Source organism: Procambarus clarkii, chromosome 2, assembly GCF_040958095.1.
Source record: "Procambarus clarkii isolate CNS0578487 chromosome 2, FALCON_Pclarkii_2.0, whole genome shotgun sequence".
NCBI classification, from domain to species: Eukaryota; Metazoa; Arthropoda; class Malacostraca; order Decapoda; family Cambaridae; genus Procambarus; species Procambarus clarkii.
In genome coordinates, this window is record NC_091151.1 from 50,731,629 (window position 1) to 50,753,167 (window position 21,539).

At 41.9% G+C, this 21,539-nt stretch overlaps 1 protein-coding gene across 1 annotated transcript in view; it reads left to right on the forward strand.

The window, feature by feature from the left end:
- LOC123762341 (uncharacterized) overlaps positions 1–17,825 on the forward strand; it is a 29,112-nt gene extending 11,287 nt beyond the window's left edge. Inside the window, 3 exon segments of the mRNA XM_045748819.2 lie at positions 14,067–15,189; positions 15,453–15,529; positions 15,532–17,825. Coding sequence (XP_045604775.2) covers positions 14,084–15,189; positions 15,453–15,529; positions 15,532–16,886 — 2,538 coding nt within the window. The 5' untranslated portion in view covers positions 14,067–14,083 and the 3' untranslated portion in view covers positions 16,887–17,825.
- Positions 17,826–21,539: the final 3,714 nt, after the last annotated feature.

Here is a 21,539-nt window from a genome sequence, read left to right on the forward strand (position 1 = left end):
ACAGGGACTCATAATACCCAAATCGAAGCCTCGGATACATTTCCCTGACATCTTGTACTTGCAAAGTTTTTTATATGATTATATATGACAGAATTGTTTCGAATTAGACACTCAACTTAGTCGTAACCTGCGGGTTTTATTTTCTCTGGAGGAGCAGTCAAACTTGCTTCGCTTAGTATTTCATCAGGCAGGGACAGTGTTCTCATATGGTATTTGTTAATTTCCGTAGTGCTTTTAATACAGCAAACAGAACTGATCTTGAAAAAAAACTAGCCTCGTTAGGAGTGAAGGGAAGACTGTTAGCATTGCTCAGGGATGCACCTGAATAACACAATCGTCTCAGTCCATATCATATTGTTTCAAAGCAATAATTTTGCTCCTTTGAACTAGATACACGACAGAGTGGAGTGCTTATTCTTGCACTTTGCAGTGTTTTGATATGGAAATGAATCTTTATATGCCCCCGATAGCTGATTAAGCTGCCACTGCAAGGCTATTTGCAACAACACAAATGTCAAATTAGACTGCAAGCTCTTATTTGATTCGTTTGCAACTTATTTCTATAGAAAAATCCAGAGCCTTTCATTCCCACAAAATAACAAATGACACATTCTTTAAAAAATAACCACATGGAAACCTGTGGGCAACACAAATTCCTTTGTAAATTACTTGCATCATATGGTCTAAGAAAGACTTAAATCCCTGAAAACATTCACTGATCAGAGTATTGATATCACCGTTAAATATGCTGAATATTTTACATGATGTTTATTAGATGCCTTGTTGATTACTATGCATTGCACATATATAATTTCCCAAGCTCTGAACATATTAAAACTCGATTGCTGGAGACAGGGCTGTAAATGAAAACTCTTGAAATAGGCATTGGTATGTAAATGAAAACTCACGAAATAGGCATTGGTATGTAAATGAAAACTCACGAAATAGGCCATTGGTAAACATTGGCACATGGTGCATAGAGTTTTGATCCTATTAAGCTGCTTAACGCTGGTAGGATAGACAGGCTAGGGGGTACATCGGTACATCCTGAGCGCCTATCATAATGAACGGTCTGAACAGCAGGTGTGTACAGCAGGTGGTCCTCACGGGACCGCCAGGTGTGTGTAGGGTGGCTTGTGGCCTGGTAGTTGGGATTAGGTACAGCAGCAATATCGCTAACAACCAATATATTTGCAACATCAGTAGCAGCGGTAGCTACTATTATTAGGAACAGTAGCAACTACAATAGCAGTAGCATCAACAGGGTCCACAATAGCAACATTAACTGTAACCAGAATATCGGCAGCATCCAGTAATGGTAAGAACAACCACAATAACAACAATTACCACAACAACCACAATATTACCCTTAATAACTACAGGTCCAAACGCTGGACAAGCAGCTTGGAAGCAATTTATCATAAACAGACTTGAGCTTATTCCCACGGGATGGGTATGGGGTGCATAATAAAGAAAGAAATTTTATTGAATTGCTTATTCAGTAGGACAAAATAGGCTTGGGGGGCACTCATTGACAGGTTCACCATTACAGTATTGATCGTTACAAGATCGACTTTTTGGAATGTTGTCTTGTGGTATATCGAAATTTATTTTGTAATTTTTTGTTCGGCTGTCTTGGAATATTTGCTTTGGTTGCCTTACGTCTTTTAATATATTGCATTTTCTGAAGTCATTAAGAAGTAAATTTTTCCAAGCGTGCTTTCAGGGTAGACACAAATTATATTATGTAAATTTAGATTACGTACCTTTCCGTTTTTGACGAATAGGCAACAGCTGTAAGCGTACATAGGCTATATACACGCAAAGGGGACACCATTTGTGGTTTGTTAACGGTACTGTTTCCGCCGCCTCCTCCCTCCATTCCCTTACCTCCCCCCTATCCACCCCCTCTCTCTTCTCTCCTCTTCTCTTCTCTCCTTCCTCTTTCTCCCCCTCCTTTTTCTGTATTTTTGTCCTCTCCTGTGACTGTCTTTCCCCCCCCCCCCCTCCGTACCTCCACCTCTCCCGCCAATAAACACCTTAATTCCCAGTGAACAATAAGGTAAACAGAGAAAAGAGGGAGCGCACAAGGGATACAATAATAAGTATAGAGAGTGGTGGGAGCCAGCGGGTCGGCTGAGACACGGGCACCACCCAGGCACCACCCAGGCACCACCCAGGCACCACCCAGGCGACCGGCCGGCCGGCCACACGGAGTGCTGGAATCGCACTCATCATCTCTTCTGCCAGCTGGAAGAGTGAGTGCACCAGACCTTGCTAATTTAGCGCCATGAATCACTACAAGAGAGAGTATGATAGTGTTGGGGCGGCCGGAGATAGGAGGAGGAGACCATGGTGGGATAGAGAGGGCAGTAAGATATGGGTAAACATGGAGAAAATGTGATTACGATGTTATAAAGCATTTGAGGATAGGTTAAGAAAGGTATTGTAAGAGGAAATACCCAAAGAGAAGGATAGGTCTCCCAGTGTGTGTGAAGGTGGGAGTTGGAGGGGGGCGGCGTGGGTATAAATTGTGAATGGAGTAATGTTGCAATTGCAGGCTATTCGTGCAAACCTGTCCTCTTATAAAGAACGTCGCTTTTGGCCGTAATTTGAAAATGAAAAAAGCATGAAAATAAATTTGGGATTTTTTTCAACAACAGTAAGTTAAGAGGGTCCTCTGATAGGTTAGGTGGGCAGGAAATTCTCATAAAGTTTCAAAACGTGAATTGAAAGTCATCTATTCTAACCTTACAGAGTCCTCCGACGACTACCAAACAGAAAACGGAACAGTACGGTCACTTTCGTGAGTCGATTTCATTTCAAATTACGTCCAAATTTTGGTCATAGCGCCGCGCATACGAGCCAAAAGTGACGTTATTTTTAAGAGGACGGGTTGATTCATGCCCGTGCCACCGTGCCATTCTCACAATTGACTTGATAATGGGTCCAGGACGGTCCGAAGCGTCGTCCGTCCTCCCCATCTTCTAGTGTGTGTCTGGTCAACACCATCTTGGTGTTAGTTGGATGACAAATTTTGGAGTACCATCAGGAGGAGACACAGCGAGGCTAATATGGCCAGGTCTTGAAAACACGATTCTCCAACTCAAACAAGTACACTATGTATAAATGGAGATTAAAGCGGTTTATAGACGTTGGTTTAATACAGTGTGTGTTGAAATTATAGATGCATGGAAAATGAACAAAAGGAATATAGAAACTATATATGGGAAGAGGCAGGGGTAAGTGACCTCACCCTACCGTAAGCGTAAGGCAGGGTAGGGGGGTGGGATAGGTACGCTCCTTTGAGAAAGACGAACTTATAATTAATTGTTGTTGTCGGAGACATGGAGCCTTGTGTTTAGGCTTATCGAGGTCCCCTTAGGTGATTTGGCTGACCTTCCCCAGGGTGTAACACACAACAGTTGTATAACTCCCAGGGACCTATTATTATACTGCTAGGTGAACAGGTGCATCGGGTAAAAGGAAACGTGGCCAATTATTTCTGCTCGTCCGTGGATCACACCCCTGGATTGTGAACCACAATCGTGGATTGTGAGTAGGTGCCAGTATATCCTCTTCTGAAAATCACAGACAAAAATATATATGACAGGAGACTTGCATAGAACAAAGTTTATGGGAAAATTAGCAGTAGAGTTTAGACGAGATGAAGATAGAGATTACCAGAAGAGAAGAGTAGTAGTCACAGAGAAGTAAGACATTAATGTTTCAAGAAGTTAAAAAATGAAGCGGAAAGACAGTATAAAATGACAGCATCTGAAGGTAAATAGCAACCGAAACTTGCACAACTTTATAGGGAGAAAAATGTGTGAATAACCAAGCATTAAGACAGAGAATGGAGAACTGGTGGAATATCAGGAGATATGCGAACGTCTTCAGTGAAAGGCTTCAGGTTAAAGGACAACAACAATTTTGTTTTTATTAACACGTTTAGGTACAGTGTGCATTTGTGCAGCTGCCCTAAAAAAAGACTATATGAAGGGGAGTACAGTGTGTCAAAAAGCTAGCTACGTTGTACTAAAAAATTCCCCACCACACAGCAGGATGGTTTATATGTGGTATAAATTGGATAAGTTTAGATTAAGGAAAGACTGGGGGTAAATACTGGTTTGGTAACAGGGTTGTTGATTTGTGAAACCAATTACCGGCGTAACGTTGTGGGTCCCTCCATTGTTTCAAGCGTGGGTTGGAGATGTTTATGAGTAGGATTGGGTGGTTATAGATAGGAGCTGCCTCGTATGGGCCAATAGGCCTTCTGCAGTTGCCTTTGTTCTTATGGTTAGTCATACAGAGGCACGTGATAAGCAGTCTGCACTGGCAGACTCTGTGTGCATTATGAGGATATCATCATCAACACAAGAGTGACTAAGGTAGCAGTAGAACTAAGTCCCCATCTCACAAGATGGTTAGTCACCAAACAAGAGGCTGACCAACACAGAAGTGTCAGTAGATGAGACACAGATTCCTGTATTTTAGATTCTAGAATTAAGAAAGCTTGACATTGTTCAGAGTTGGCTCGAGTGATCTATAACTACTACTAGTTTTCCCAGGGCCATCCAGGAAGGAGAAAGGAGATGAGCCGTGTTACCTGTCTAACGTGGAGCGTTACGTTGCACAAATGTTGTATCAGGTTAAACGGGTGTTTTTTGAGGTTGGCGTTTTCTAAACAGTATATGTTAGAGCCGGTCGGCCGAGCGGACAGCACGCTGGGCTTGTGATCCTGTGGTCCCGGGTTCGATCCCGGGCGCCGGAGAGAAACAATGGGCAGAGTTTCTTTCACCCTATGCCCCTGTTACCTAGCAGTAAAATAGGTATCTGGGTATTAGTCAGCTGTCACGGGCTGCTTCCTGGGGGTGGAGGCATGGTCGAGGACCGGGCCGCGGGGATTACTAAATAAGCCCCGAAATCATCTCAAGATAACCTTGGGTGAGGTGATATGTTGCAACAGTTTTGGATGAGGTGAATAAACTTTTGACCAACACAAGACAGAACACGGAACAATTGGGTATTAATTTGGAGTCTCCGTGTGCAGTGGTAAGACACTCGCCTGGCGTTCCGAGAGCACTTTGCTGTGCTGTCAGTGTGCTGTCCGCTCGGCCGACCGGCTCCCAAATGCGAGTATATAAGGACAAGCTGTTAGTTTAGGCATAAGTAAAACTGTGTAGTGTGTGTATACCCCAATAAACTTATTTGGATTTTCAATCCCAAATCCTTATCCTGATCCTTCCAAGTGCTATATAGTCGTAATGGCTTGGCGCTTTCCCTCGATAGTTTTCCTTCCCTTACCCTTCCATGCTGGAAAGCGAAGGGAACTGTATTTTTAAAATGGGGCCTGGTGTCCATAACTTGTTTTTTTTAGTTCATTCCAAATTCCTGTTATCCTTACAGCGAAGAAAGCAAAATAAACTCTTAACATTTCTATGGCTCATTCATTTGTCAAGCTTTCATCCGTGTTTATTATGGTATTGGTATTGTAAACATTACCTCTTGGTTCCGGCCTGTCAGTCCCTTGAAGTATTTGATGTTTTATCAGATGTGTGTCTTGTGAGGCTAAGGCAGTGCTGCTAGGTCAGCCTCTCTCTCTACCACCCCATCCCTCGTGTGCACTCATCTGTGCTTGTGGGAGGAATGAGGCGACGAGTCCTTGTTGTCACACCAGCAACACATTGTGGAAAAGGGTTTGCTTGCCAGGGCGGACTTGCGCAAGGTTCGGTGTGGTGTACACCTCAGCACCTTGTCCCCTCTGGTCGTGGTGCCACGTGTAGGGTGAGGCCCGTCGGCCATGTATACCCTTTGGGGGATATACCAACTCTTCCTGTATTCCATCTCTGGCTTCTTCCCTCTCCACCTGCCTGTGCTTCCTCCTCTTTGATGAGCTCCTCTAGGTATGGTCATTGTTGTCTCCTCTCCTCCACCATAAGGGGACCTGCTGCGGTTCTCCCTCTTGCCGCAGGGAGAAGAGGGAGAACTGCTCTGGTGGTGGTGGTGAGGAAGAGCAGTGAAGCAGTTGGTGACCAAGGCGAGTGGTGAGGGCAGTTGGTGAGTGGCGAGGCAGTTGGGTGACCAAGGCGAGTGGTGAGGCAGTTGGTGACCAAGGCGAGTGGTGAGGCAGTTGGTGACCAAGGCGAGTGGTGAGGCAGTTGGTGACCAAAGGCGAGTGGTGAGGCAGTTGGTGACCAAGGCGAGTGGTGAGGCAGTTGGTGACCAAGGCGAGTGGTGAGGCAGTTGGTGACCAAGGCGAGTGGTGAGGCAGTTGGTGACCAAGGCGAGTGGTGAGGCAGTTGGTGACCAGGGCGAGTGGTGAGGCAGTTGGTGACCAGGGCGAGTGGTGAGGCAGTTGGTGACCAGGGCGAGTGGTGAGGCAGTTGGTGACCAAGGCGAGTGAGGACTTGCTCTTGATGCCTCGTCTACTAACCTTTTTTGTACTTGGTGCCATGTTTTTGTGTCTATGGATGGAGGCGCCTTCCACCACTTTCTCTTGATAGTCCGTGCAGCAAGTATTTCCTTAAGTCTCAAGTCATTCGCCTTTCCACTCTCCAACTTCAGCCCTTGTCCTCTTAAGACAAAGGTAACTGTTGAAAGGCCTATTGGCCCATACGAGGCAGCTCCTATTTATATCCAGCCAATCCCACTCATATACATGTCCAACCCACGCTTGAAAACAATCAAGGGACCCCATCACCACCACGTTAAACGCGGCAGCCTGTTTCCTACAGGCTGCCGCAGTATTTATCCTCCCTGAAATGTTTGTATGATTCCTTGTTTAGGTTTATAAATGCAGCTCCTGTGTTTGTCAATTTTGTATACCACATGCTGTTATACTACTGCATACGACTGGTGTTAGTGCTGGCATTAATTAGGTCCACTAGAAGATCCTTTTGTGCGACTATCATAGTAGCATATAATATACCGCCATTGTGGCCTGTTCTTATTCTCAAACTTCATTACATTTTACTTGGTGGGTTTGAACTCCAGTGGGAGAGGGAGGCTGTCCATGTGCGTGGGTGAGGGCAGGTGACCGGGGTGGTGGTGAGGGACTGAGTGACCTGACCTCTCAGTAACTACGTGACAGTGAGGTCCAGGAACCAGATTCACGAACAGTTACGCAAGCACTTACGAACGTGTACATCTTTCCTCAATCTTGACGCTTTGTTTACATTTATTAAACAGTTTACAAGCACGAAAACTTGCCAATCAACTGTTATTATTGTTATAAACAGCTTCCTGGTGCTTCGGAGCTCATTAACTTTAATAATTGTAAACAAAGCCGCCAAAGATTGAGAAAAGATGTACAGGTTCGTAAGTGCTGGCGTAACTGCTTCGTGAAGCTGACCCAGCTCGTTATGCCCGCATCCTAACCTTTTGTACCTGGCGCGTTCTTCACATCTCTTGACGTTCACGCCTCTCTCCTTTCTTCTCTTCAAGTCGAGGAAGGAAATGGCTTCGGCAACTTCTTTCATCGAATTCCACTTGTTGACCAGCACAAGGTACGTTGTTGTTGTTAAGATTCGCTACTGGGAACAAAAAGTTCCAAGTAGCACGGGCTATGGTGAGCCCGTTGTGGACTTACCTGGCACAGGAGCGGGGCTGAAACTTGGGACAGGGTACGAGTATCTCCTTACATATATACGACTCTATTGCCTTTCCATCTTCCATCGATGTCCTCTTGCCCTATTTGATCTCCATTTAAAGAGGAATTTCCTTGTCCACTTTGTCCATGGTCGAGTCGGCCGAGCGGACAGCACGCTGGACTTGTGATCCTGGTTCGATGCCAGGCGCCGGAGAGAAACAATGGGCAGAGTTTTTCACACCTATGCCCCTGTTACCTAGCAGTAAAATAGGTACCTGGGTGCTAGTCGGCTGTCACGGGCTGCTTCCTGGGGGTGGAGGCCTGGTCGAGGACCGGGCCGCGGGGACACTAAAGCCCCGAAATCATCTCAAGATAACCTCAAGATGGTGAAGGAGTGAGGAGCAGTAGTAGTGGCGGCGGCAAGTGTGTTGCATTAAACAACTAAGCGGAGAGAGGTGCGGCCATGGGACTATGGCGGGAGATGCCAGAGGCAGATGCTGCGGATATGATGGTCGCTGTGTCATCTGGCGTCATTGTCAACAACTGTCGTCACCACTATACCTCTCCCCGATTACGGCCTCTAGCTCTTTATGCCCCCCGCCTACTAGCCTGCTTGTATTTCTTTAGCGATATACTGTGGTTTATTAAACTCTTTACCTAGGGTTCATGACCAGGTTCACACCACAAACCCTCACATACGAGTGGGCACGGTGACACAAACCGGATCTCCTTCTTCTCTCTTTGTTTAGTAATTTTCCCATAGAGACGTCAAGCGACAGGTTCGTGTTGTGATATTGCAAAACACAGTTGGGTAAAGTATTTAGAGGTTACCAAATACGTTTATTGTGTGTGTGTGTGTGTGCTCGCGCGTTTGTACTGGGTTGCGTGTTCTTTGCGTGTGCTTGTTTATATGCAATTTAAATAATTCACGTTAAAAGTTATCTTTCTCAAGTGGAATATATACAATAACTAAAGTTTGATAAGGTTATATAAACGTTTATGAAAGTTCACAGCAACAAGAGTCGAGTATGATCTGTGGAAAGAGAGCTCTCTTACCTTCAAATGTTATCTGTTTGTGACTTGTATTTGGTCTAGTGTCTGGTAGAGTGATAGACCAGATGACCTGTGGTAATCATTGTCTTAACTCACCATACGATAAGTATCCCTTATCATTAATTTAAATTTAGTATAAACGCACAACAGAATCGTTGTTAACAAAAACATGACGTAGGTGTGTGCGTGTACATCGTAGCCTAGGCTGCTGTTGTGGGGGTGGAGGCTGTACGCAGTCTGCCTATCCTTCTCTCTTGTTTGATTTTTATCATCTGGTTATAGAACACCAGCAAGTGTGTCAAGCGGGATTTCATTTTACTAAATCAGTGCTGGTGCCGTGAGACAATGTTTATCTGTTCTAAATGTTCTACTGGCCTGCTTCGGATCATTTGTCAAGTAACTTGCAGGGAATACTTGTTAATGATACGGGTCTGAAGTTTAACGGTTTCCGTAAACCGTCGTAGTTTAACGGTTTAAATACGCGGGTGTATGTATGCATGCGTATTGGCACAGGATAATGGTCAAATTGTACACAAGACAATTCGACAAACCTCGATTTATTTTGCTAAAATCGTATACATTGTTAGGTAAAGATGAATTAGTTTAGTATGTGTTACGTTTGGGTAAGAACAGGGGCGGATTAACCTATTAGCATTTGCTACGGGCCCAACACTAAAGCCTTGCAAGATGTCAGGGGCCAGATTCACGAAGCAGGTACGTCAGCACTTACAAACCTGTACATATTTTCTCAATCTTTGGCGGCTTTGTTTACAATTATTAACCAGTTAATGAGCTCCGAAGCACCAGGAGGCTGTTTATAACAATAACAACAGTTGATTGGCAAGTTTTCATGCTTGTAAACTGTTTAATAAATGTAAACAAAGCCGTCAAAGATTGAGGAAAGATGTACACGTTCGTAAGTGCTTGCGTAACTGCTTCGTGAATCTGGCCCCTGGTGAACACGGCATCTCATGATCTGGTAAGACTGTAGTCTTAATGTTGGGGGAGTTGCATGGTACGTAGTCGTTAATAACGTCATTATTAACATAACAAAATATAAATAAGGTCATAAAATCCCCAAAGGGAACCATCTTATCAATGATGTGGCTTGTTCCTTCCAGCAGACACTCGGGCTTATTTGGTGACTTGTAGGCGGGATAGTGTAAGCACACTATCCCCCCCCCCCCAGCTCACTATTCAGCAGCAACACACATTTCTTGGATGTGAGAGTGAGTGGCAATGACAGGCGGGGCGAGGCGTGTTCTGTAGCACGTTTAGATAAGAGCATTACACAGCAGTTTGACAAGGATGAGAGGGAGGTTGAGCACGTGACTTGCGACATTATCACCGATACACCATGAGGGGAGGGAGCCTAAACTTTAGTATTGACCCCCGCCCTCTCTCTCCCTCCCTCCCTCTCGCTCCTTCTCTACGCAGCTGGGTACAGGAGCAGTTGACTTCTGATTCCTGTTAACAACCAGTGAGCTAATTTCCCTTCCCATAGCTCAAGGTATGGCCTCCTCTCCCTCTTTCACAACGTCACTAAATTGATTACTAAATTGCCCGAACCAAATTTAACCTAACCGGAGGACCCACGAATAGAAAACGTGACATCACATCAATTTTACGCAACCAGTCCTCTCGAATAGTACATCGCATTTTGACGTATTAATCCTCTATGACCAAAATAATCATAGCGGCTCGCAAAATGGACGTGATGTCCCGTTTTCTATTTGCGGGTCATCGGTTAGGTTAAGTTCGGGCAATTTAGTACACAGTTTCTGAGCTATTGTCTGCTGTTAGAAATGTTCTTATCACGATGGAGGATATTTAATGTGTTAATATTTCGCTTAATAACGTAGCGTGACTGGACGCGTATGGTGGGTTTGAGCAGTGTCAACAGCAGTTAGTGTTATTCAAATGTTCATACAGCACTACAATATTAGTGGAAGCTATAATTTTCTGGTCATTAACATCTGGTTGCAACATTGTATGGTGTTGAGGTGGGCTACATTACGAGTTTGCACCGACCTACACTATACAAAAGCTCAGTGCATCATTTAGCTCCAACACTGAACATTGGAACACAGAGAAACAACTAGTGGCGCATACTTTGATAATTTACGTAAATAATATTCTTGTATCTTCCTCAAAACAAAACCTCTGGTAATAGAGCAGAATGACAACAAACAGGGACCAGCAGAACACTATTTTAATTTTTATGTAAATCAGAACACACGTAACATGGTCACATAACATTACGATCCAAAACTATTTCGTTGCTGGCAAGCTAGCCACCATTACCAGTATTTTCATCAGAGCCTCAGCACCTGTCTCGTCCCCTCATCTGTCAGTAATGGGTCATCACATCTCACGTCAAGGACATTCTTCTCTACTCGGTGTTGGCCCAAGTTACCATCACTCACTCCACCAGCATTCACTCACCGGCCTGGTGAAAGTGGGCGCGGCATTGATTAGGGAGAGACCCCTAGGAGAGAACTGATTAGAGTTCCGGATGTTGATAGACCTTTGAGTATAAACATGTGACTAAATTGTGTGTTAACATGAGCGCTTTCTTGGTCATGAGCAGTGAAGGCTGGGTGAGGAGCCCAGGCTTGTGTGATCACTAGTGTAGGGAAGAGGGAGCGCAAGTGTCATTGTTTAGGGAGTTGTAGCGTGAAGTTCACCTTGACCCACCATGCACAAGTTTCTACAGCAAACACGAACGAACACACTCGCACATATGATCCACCACAACCCCATACGAGTCTCGCATCGTGCAGGTCGGCGTTCAATCCCCGACCGGCCAAGTGGTTGGGGGACAATTCCCATGATCCCATCCCAAATCCTTATCCTGACTCCTTCCCAATGCTAAATAGTGTTAATGGCTTGGGAATTCTCCTGATAGTTCCCTTCCCTTAACACGTACCTCCTCCCCCCCCCCCCCAGCACTATTCCCCCAGCACACCATCCCAACAGCACACTACCCCCCAGCACACCATCCCCCATCACACCATCCCCCCCCCAAGATACCATCCCCCCCTCCCCTCCCCCAGCACACTAACCACCGCGAACATGCTCCACCATACAAACACAAAAGCCTTTCCATAATACAAGACTTCCTTTATGCACACAACCCTTGTCCCAACCTCTCCTCGCACCACTGCAATTTTCTCCCACCGTGTAACACACACTACCATTCACTTTCTAACTTTCACTCACTTTCTGACTTTCTCTTTTTCATTTCATCCTGCAGCATGCTATATAATTTCTACTGTGCCAGCTACTTTTCACCATAATGACACTTGCCATCATATTCAACATTAATGTTATCTGTAAATTACAATAATTACAACTGAAATACTATTAATACATATTCCCCCAATGTTTCTACGACTCTGTTAGGAAAGCCAAAAGTAACTAGCGAGTTTTCCCGTCAGATCCAATGATGATCAACTTGCCAGAAGCAAACTTTCTCACCATAAGGTCAGATGAAGTGTGAAATCCTATCCATTCTCCTTTAAAGTACATTACATTTTGACATGTAATTTCCCTAAGGCCAAAATCAGATGTACTACAGTTATTAGTGGCTCTCACAATTGATGCAATGTGAGAGCCACGTTGTCTCTCCCGGTTTTTTGTTGTGGATCCTTGGGTAGGTTAGGTTCGGGCAATTTAGTACAACGGTTTTAGTGATACTGGGAATGTTTGAAAGACCAGACTGAATGTAAGCCAATCAAGAACGTTGCAGTATCAATCCAACTCCAAGAGTGGCTTAATGACAAACGCTCAGGATATACTGAGGATCTTCTCCAACGCCATCAACATTCATCAGCATACAATGTAACACTAGATGAGTCAGCTGGTTCCAACACTCTCACAAGACACTACAGCTACACTATAGAGCAGACAGCTCACCCCAACCTTATTCAAGCAGCCTGCTCTCTCCCAGCATTCTAGCTCTCCGATCCAGTCTCTCACTCTCACCCTCCTAAGAGCTTTTTACCCCCAGCCTCGCTCAAGCTCTTTGCTCCAGGCCTCGCTCAAGCTCTCTGCTCCAGGCTCCATTGCTCAAGCTCACCTGCTCGAGGCTCCATTGCTCAAGCTCTCTGCTCCAGGCCTCGCTCAAGCGCTCTGCTCCAGGCCTCGCTCAAGCGCTCTGCTCCAGGCCTCGCTCAAGCGCTCTGCTCCAGGCTCCATTATACAGTATACTTTAGTGCTTTGCATTTACTGTATACTACAATTATTCTTGTGCACTGTATAGACTTTCTGAAGTTTTATAATGCACTGCATAGGTCTAATGCAGTTATTTGCATACATTGGGTAATCTTTGTGATTGGATTGTAAAACACACTCGGGGTCATCAGCTCCGACTTATTGTAAATCTGTGCTGCCTCTTAGTAACAAAATTTGTTCTCTGTGTATGTTCTACAGTCCTCCTACTGATTACTTTCTCCAGTACTTTACAAGGAATGCATGCCAAGGTTACTAGCCTGTAATTTAGGGCATCCTCCCTTCCCACTTTTATTATATATTGGTACTACGTTGGCAGATTATCAAATATCTGGTATCTCTCTTGGCTTTACATTGGGTTACATTGTAAACCATGTAAAACATCATGTTCCACAGCATCTTGTATTGTAAAGGCAATCAATATATAGTCTGGTTCTACTGCAGTTGACACAACATTGATACATCTTTATTAAGTAAGAGGCCTCTTTTCTTTGTTCTCAGTAACCACGAGGCTGATCATTGATGCCTCTGTACTTCTCTGGTCACCTATACTTGACTTCTGTTTTGGTTCAGTCTTAAAGTCTAAAGGATCAGTCTCCTATAACCTTTCTTTTCTTGAAGACCTCATCTGTAAGGGCATGTTCATCTTTTCTTAGCCTGATCACTTGATTATTTATTGTATGTTTGTTCTTTATGTGACTGCAATAGCTTGGACTGGTCGCCAGTTTTAGTTTATATAATTTTCACTTAAGGTCCTATCTCACATTGCTATTCCATGTCCCATACTTCCCTTCTCTGCATCCCACACTACTCCTCTCCACCTTATGTCTGTGTAGCTGTTTATCCTTTTAAAGTACTGTACTTTAAAATGTAATACTGGCACATTTAAATTTGTGAGATATTGAAATTATGCTGTATTTATCTACCGGGTATATGGATTATTATCTATAGGGCTACACAATAGATCTTGGTGAATGCAGTATGGGAATGTCAATACAGTACTATACTGCAATTGCTTTAGAATTTTTTGTCAAAAAATTTATCTTCAGCAATTGAAGCTCAAGTTCATGCCCGACACTTCTCTTCTCGTCCGCTTAGTTGTTAACTAGAATCACTTGCATGCTGTCTGTTGTTCTCTAGTAGATATCAACAACTTGAGAAATATTGAAATTTTTATTTTTCATTTCAGATGAAGTGAATGTGACAATGGTACGGTTGGGCATGCCAACCATTCCTTCTGGGCAGAGGAGTGATGAGAGGAGAGTGTACTCTCAGCCTCAGAGTAATCAGCATTACTCTCATCCTGTAGAACAAGTCCTTATAAGTGAACCATCAAGAGATTCATCTCATTACTATGATGCAGAAGACTATTCTGGACAGACATCATCGGGGAATCATTTTCCCTCGGGTCAAATTCATGATGAAACACCATCTTCTCATTCCCTTTTGACAGTTCTCACTAGTGGTCATCAAACAAGCCAGCTGAACCCTCCAGGATGGTTGGAAAGGCCATCAAGGTCTTCAAGTGATGGTCATCATAGATCACAGAAGTATCAATGTCAAGAGAAAGTTGAATTCTCATCAGAAGATCCGTCTGATACTAAATATCCTAGAGAAGTTAAGTGGTGCCCTGTATGTCGTGATCCCATACTAACCAGTGTGGTTCATGTGTGTTCAGATGTTTTAGAACCTGAACACAATGTCATTGTTCAAAGAAGTATTTCAACTGTCTCCTCATATCAGGGTGTGATTAATACAAGAGATTCATATGCCCCTTCTCATATATCCTCTATTTCATCTCCACCAGGTGAAGACAGCAACTTTCACAATGTATCTGAATTAAATGACAATACTCCTGTTCTAAGTAGAGTGCCCAGTCTCTTGCCAATAACTAAAAATGCTCCTCCTCATTCAGCGACACCGCTAGAAGGAACTAGACAGGGTGTTGTTATAGTAAACCCTTCATTGCTCAAGCACAGTGCACCACCACCACCAGCAACACATCCCAGTTCAGACAGCCATCTTTATCCTGAACACCAGGCATCTTTGGTCCAGAGAGTGTCACCTTCAGGGAAGCCTTGCCACAGTGCTCCACCATGGTCAGTGAAGGATAAGAAGCCTTCCGGTCAGGAAAACTGTGAATGGGAGACCCCCACCAGCCTCATCTCCCGATTGACTGCAGGGATGACTGCTCACTCCAGTCAGCAACAACAGCCAGAAGATAAAGCCTTATCAAACCACAGTTGTACTTCTCCTTCGATGAGTGAGAGTAGCGATGTCTCAAGTTCCTTTTTCCAGAAGGACTCTGCACAGTAAGTGAATACTATCTGCTTTTGTTCTCTTTTATTTCCATTACAATGGAAACAATGAACAAGGGAAATAAGCCTGATTTCCATTGTTCAGTCCATAATAACAAATATTATTGCAGTCGCCCACATTTCCCTCCTTTACATATATATACATGCAGATAGCCCCCTTGCCCTGTTTCCCCACACATTCATTCATGTTTCTCTTCCTCGCACACACGTTTATCAATATATGTTTACATTTGTTCACATTTATTTTTTTATTTCAGAACAGAAGATCTCTTCCATATGGCACACCAAGAACTAGTAGATGAAACCTCAAAACGAGATCCCCATTCTAAAAGAAGCATGCTCTGCATGTGAAAATTAAACGAGAGAAATGCATCCCACCTAATACTGGTAATAAAAGAAGTCGAAGGTATACAAGTAGTGAATCGGTTTCTTCAGAGCCAGTACATAGCGAGTCCAGTTTGTGTGGTTCGCAAGATTCGGATGCAGAAGATAACAGCAGTTGTAGCAGTAGGTATCTTGACAGAAATGGCCAGCTACCTGATTTGGACACACTGCTCAAAACCATTAAACAACCAATTCTCACTCCACATGTACCTGATGAATCAAATATACATGATTTTTTAGAGCCTCATGAAATTGGTCACATAAACCATATGATCAAGAGTCTTTCTGATGCAGTTTTAACAATTAGCTTGCCAGATACTCTGTATAAGAATAAAGGTTTTACCCCACTGGATTACATGGATATCCACTTAAATGCTGTTATAAGACAGTTCTTTTTTGTGTTCAAAAATGAAGATTTTCTGAACCTTGTGTTGTCAGATCAAATTGCACTGTTAAATGGCTGCTCACTGAGAGCTGTGTGTTGTGCTGGGTTGTACCTCTTCAATAAAGACTCTGGGTGTTGGTATATTCCTGGATCAACAAGCAGGGTCAATCACCCAGTTGTACATGTTTCAGACTTGCTTCAAGTATACCCTCAGTATTTGGTCAACAGGCTTTATGAATTAAATACAGCTGCTGCTGAACTGGGGTTTGATTGGCCAATTGGAGTCATTACAAATTGCATCCTAATGTACACACCAATTAAAAAGCTTATCCAAGAAATAGATAAGATAGACATCCTGAGAAACAAGTATGTAAACCTCTTATTAAAATACATTTCCTGGAAACATGGACACCACAATGCATCTTTAATATTTCCTGAAATGCTAAAAGTCTTGGATGCATTACTACTTCTCGTTGAAGACTTATCAACAATTACCCTCAATCTGAGTGAGGATGAAGTGGTGGCTGTTGAAGAAAGGTTGTCCACCCTTACTTTAATACAAATGGCTCCTCTAAAATGCCATTCAGATAAATTTAAGGAAACAATAGCTACATGGTCAGCTTTGGACTATGTAAAGCTAGAGGATATTCAGAACAGGCTGTGCATGGCATTGCAGTTCAGCATGCTGGACTCTATGCAGTCAAGCACTGCTGAGTATTGGACAAGAAATGGCATGTATTATGCCTCTGGTCTGCAGCGAGATAATCACTCTCTCACCCATCAGAAAAATATACCTCGGATTATGCCTGCCTCTGAGAAAAGCTCTCGGAAAGGTCATGCATTTAATCGTATATTGTGTGCGGACCACAAATCAAGTCAGCCATGTAATGAACTCACAAAAATTGGCAGTTTTTTTGTCTGAAAAAGATTTGGTGTTGCTAAGAAGATTTTTGGAAGATGTTACTGTAAGGGAAAGTTCTTTGTTAGTAAAACATATTAAGGAAAAAATGGATTCTAAGCAATTCAGCTTATCATAAAAAAATTGTGTTCATAGCAGTTTTTAATATGACATTATATTGTTTGTTGCAGACTGCTAACAGTGCACATATTACCTATCAAATATTTATTTTGTATTCCCATGTTAAAATGCGAGTTGATACTGGAGTTGCATTTCATTTGGTTAAATTTTAACTACAATTTAGTAAAGTATGGTATTGGTAAGAGGGATCTGAATGAAAGGTTGTAAGGTTTTCTTATGTTCTGAACACATGGGTGGCATTTTTGCATGTTGTGACAAAAAAAAAAAAAAATTGTACAGTACAGTATTTAGTTTCACCTGTTACCAGGTACTGAATTACTGTTTTTGTCAGGAACTACAACATTACTACGCTAGTGTATTAGAGAATGAAGTACAATAAATTCCTGGTACCTTTAGTAATATCAAATCATTTTATGTATTTGCAATAATCAAACATTAACCACAGTACAGTAATTGTAATTCATTAAGCGTACAAACATTGTCTAATACACCTGGCAATTTGTCATATCAGTGGCAATCTGTTTCTAGTTTTGTCCAAGTTGTACCAGAAGATTAAGGGTTACATAAATATTATGTTCACTGTTACTCTGACATTGATTACAGAGAGAGTGAGAGAGAGGTATTATTCTGTATAATAAGGTAAGTGGGATTGACGTTGTTATATATTGTAATGTGTACGTTATGGATAATATAAGCTTGTATTGATAAGTGGGTATGAAGCAAAATGCACTGCTTTTAGAGCAGGAAAGTAGCAATTATGATGCTATGACCAACCAAAAAGTTGTATTTTATGGCTTTTAGCAATAAAATGTTACTGTAATTTGTAAGCCTCTGGTGGCCCAACAAATTGCATTTTCGAACATGCATACAGTTGTGATTTTGCATGCATCCATATCTTAAAAAAATGCACAGAGGGCAATGCAAAAAAAAAAAAATCATAGGGGGGGGGTGGGAGGGACATCAAACCATCAATACACATACTTTGTGGCCTAAGAGGCAATACTATATACAGTACTGCATACAATAATTAAGTTTTCATACATTTTACATGATTCTTTTGAATCTGAATTCGATCCATGCATCCTGCTTCATAACTTCCTGATGTAGTACTGCATAAGTTTTTCCTTGTTAACTCTGTTGTTTATATCAAATACTGGTAGTACTTTACTCCCTCTGGAAACGTTTATTCTGGTCTCGAGTACAAATTTCCTCGAACAATTTTGCTACATTTAAGTGTTAGAGATTGAAGAACACTTGAAAATGCTAAAGCCTTTTTTGATGATGTGGCACCAGTTTATAAAGGTGGAGTGAATGTATGATGTGTTTGTATATGGCAACTTATGAGAAGCACTATACACATAGTCTTATTAAGCATTAATTGATTGATGAAGATTAAGACACCCCAGAGGTGGCATGGCATGAATAGTCTGTAATTATTAAGCCGTCAGTTTCTGCCGTGCATGATGTGTTGGAGGGTAGTAATGTCGGTTCTTGATGTCTAGTGAGAAAGCTGGTAAATGGACAGTTGTCATATTTTAATATCGTTGGCCTTATCTTTCTATATTTCTATACTGCCTCCCTATCTTTAAGGATTGAGGAGGCATTACACTGAAGTGGCGTAATGATGATCAGTGGTGGTTCATGGAAAAATAGAATGGGGGAGCGGGGACTGCGTCACATTGCCAGGTGTAGTGCCAATAAACCCTACACCATTGCACGGCATGAAATCTCTATTTTTGTTTCATTTTTGTGAAAATTTTCGTACAGTATAAATATAAAATCCAGCTGGATTTTCAGTTTTGGCATTTATGGCTTCAGCAGTTATGTGGTTCCATGGGTTTATATCCCTGTGGGTGAAAAAGTATCTCCTGTTTTCAGTCCTACACTGTGGCTTGTTGAGTTTGAAATTGCTCCTGTGTGTCTGTGTCACATCTGACCTTTTGAGGAAATTGTCTGGATCAGTATCTTCTAAATTGTTCAGTACAGTAATTTAAAATTTTCGATGAGATCTGCCGTCATGCCTGGTTTGCTGATAGATATACTGTATAGTTTATCTGAGCTTGTCTTTTTCTGTTAGGTTACAAATAAAAAAATATCATCCAGGCCAATATATTCCTTTGTTCAATGCTGCTTGCCCTCATTTGAATGACCTTATTCAAGCAATGAGGCTACATACTCAGGGCATTACAGCACTAGAAGCTCCTCAATGTAGGCTGATCAAAAATTTCCCAGAACTTAATTGCCATAAATACAGTACCAGGATAATTTGAAAACAATTAAGAAATGATTAGTATTTCTTGGAAGCTTTTAGCATACAAAATATGAGAAAAAATATTTTCTCTGATAGTTTATTTCTTTTACAATGTATGATATTACTGTACAATAAACATTTTGCCACAAGCTCAAACTAGCAAGTCACATTAAAGTAAGAGGTCAACTTTGAAGTACACTTAAAAACACTGATAAAGACAAAATGTAGGGGAAAACCTTTTGCACACAGCGGGTGAATTAATTAGTCTACTTTCAAAAAGTAGCATTTTCACTTTAATGGCAGATAATTGAGATTGTATCTTCATAGAACATATTTCAGGCTTTCCCCAATAGGTCTCAATATATTGGTTGCTACAGTTAGATGAGAATATTGGTGTCATCATTATATAGTAAATTCCTAAAAATATAATTAAATACAAAATGGACACGAGTATTTTTTGTTATTAACATGAATGAATTTAATAGATTTTGTATTGGACTAAATTTTTAGCATCAAGCCACACACACACACACAAAAAAAACAACAACATACAGTTGAATATTTATTCAGGGATCTATTTAGAATGACTTGTTTAACTACACTTACCTTGAAACACAAAGTTGAAAATACAATATTGAAGACTTAACACTTTTCCAAGCAAAATGTTATCAATTCTAACATACACAGAGCTCATTGCTTATATTGTATAAGGAAAATGAGGATGGATGACTGCAGGGTTTGGCCAAGGAGTTGCGGGATTATGTAAGTCACCCTTTTCCTTTTTTTTTAAGTATTCATTTTGCAAGTGGGAAGCAATGCTGAATTTTCCTCGATTTTGCTCAACGCGATGTTTTATTTTATTTTATCTTTTGATATATACAAGAGTTGTTACATTATTGTACAGCCAGTGGTACGCATAGCATTTCGGGTAAGTCCTTAATCCTATGTTCCCTGGAATACGACCCCCATGAAGAATCATTTAACAACCAGGTACCCATTTTAGTGTTGGATTAAACAGTGGCTACAGTTAAGGATTTGCATCCAGTAAATCCTCCCCGGCCATGATACAAACCAAGGACAAAGTGCTCACGGAACGTCAGACGAGCGTCTTACCACTACTCCACGGAGACTGCTGTTTAGAGGCAACGTAAGCATCATTAGCAACAATCTACTTTCAACTTGGTTTCTCTTTACACTGTTGTCTGCCTACATGTATGTATGTATGTATGTATGTGTGTGTGTGTGTGTGGATTAGATTGACTGTGTGCAAAGTGTCATTTAGAAATGATTTTGATGGTAGACTATTATATATTAGGTTATATTGTGTATGAAAGAGCAGTAGTAGTACATATAGTTCTGATATCACCCAATCACACATAGATGCTTTTTGTTAACAATGAATGTTTATGTAAAATGTCGTAGTCTTATGCAATTGTTGTACAGTACTTTAACAATAAATTCTTATCTAAGATGTGCAAGATGTGCAATATTTTTCAGTGATGTTCTAATTATCATATTGTCATCAGTGATTTAGGATACAAGGAATGAGTATTATTTATTTTGTAAAAAAAATGAAATGGTTAAACAAGAGTTTAATTAATTTATTATGCACCCCCAGTACCAATCCTTTGGGTGATGGTGTAAAAGGTTACAAAGTTTATTGTATATATCAACAGTGAGTTCAACAACTGGACTAAACAGTCTAATCTTAGCAATTTACATTTGCAATGAGCTAGTTATATCTTAAGGTTATCTTGAGATGATTTCGGGGCTTTAGTGTCCCAGCGGCCCGGTCCTCGACCAGGCCTCCACCCCCAGGAAGCAACCCGTGACAGCTGACTAACACCCAGGTACCTATTTTACTGCTAGGTAACAGGGGCATAGGGTGAAGGAAACTCTGCCCATTGTTTCTCGGCGGCGCTCGGGATCGAACCCGGGACCACAGGATCACAAGTCCAGTGTGCTGTCCGCTCAGCCGACCGACTCCCCCGGTTTCACACAAGTTTCACACAAATTTGTGTGTGTCATGCACCCCGCACCCACCCAGTGGGCGGCAGTGGAGAGTTTACAATTACGTGCATGCTTACGTACAGTAAGCAAATCTGAGATATTTGTTTAAGATTTTGTTAGTGTAATGTGTATATTATTTTGAATTAAATACTTAAACATTTCTTGAAAACTTGTGATAATTCTATCTCTAAATTCTATGATTTGTTCATATTGTTACACAGTAATGCAGGGTATGTGAATAGTTCTGCTGACAGTTAAAAAACAACAACTGCAAT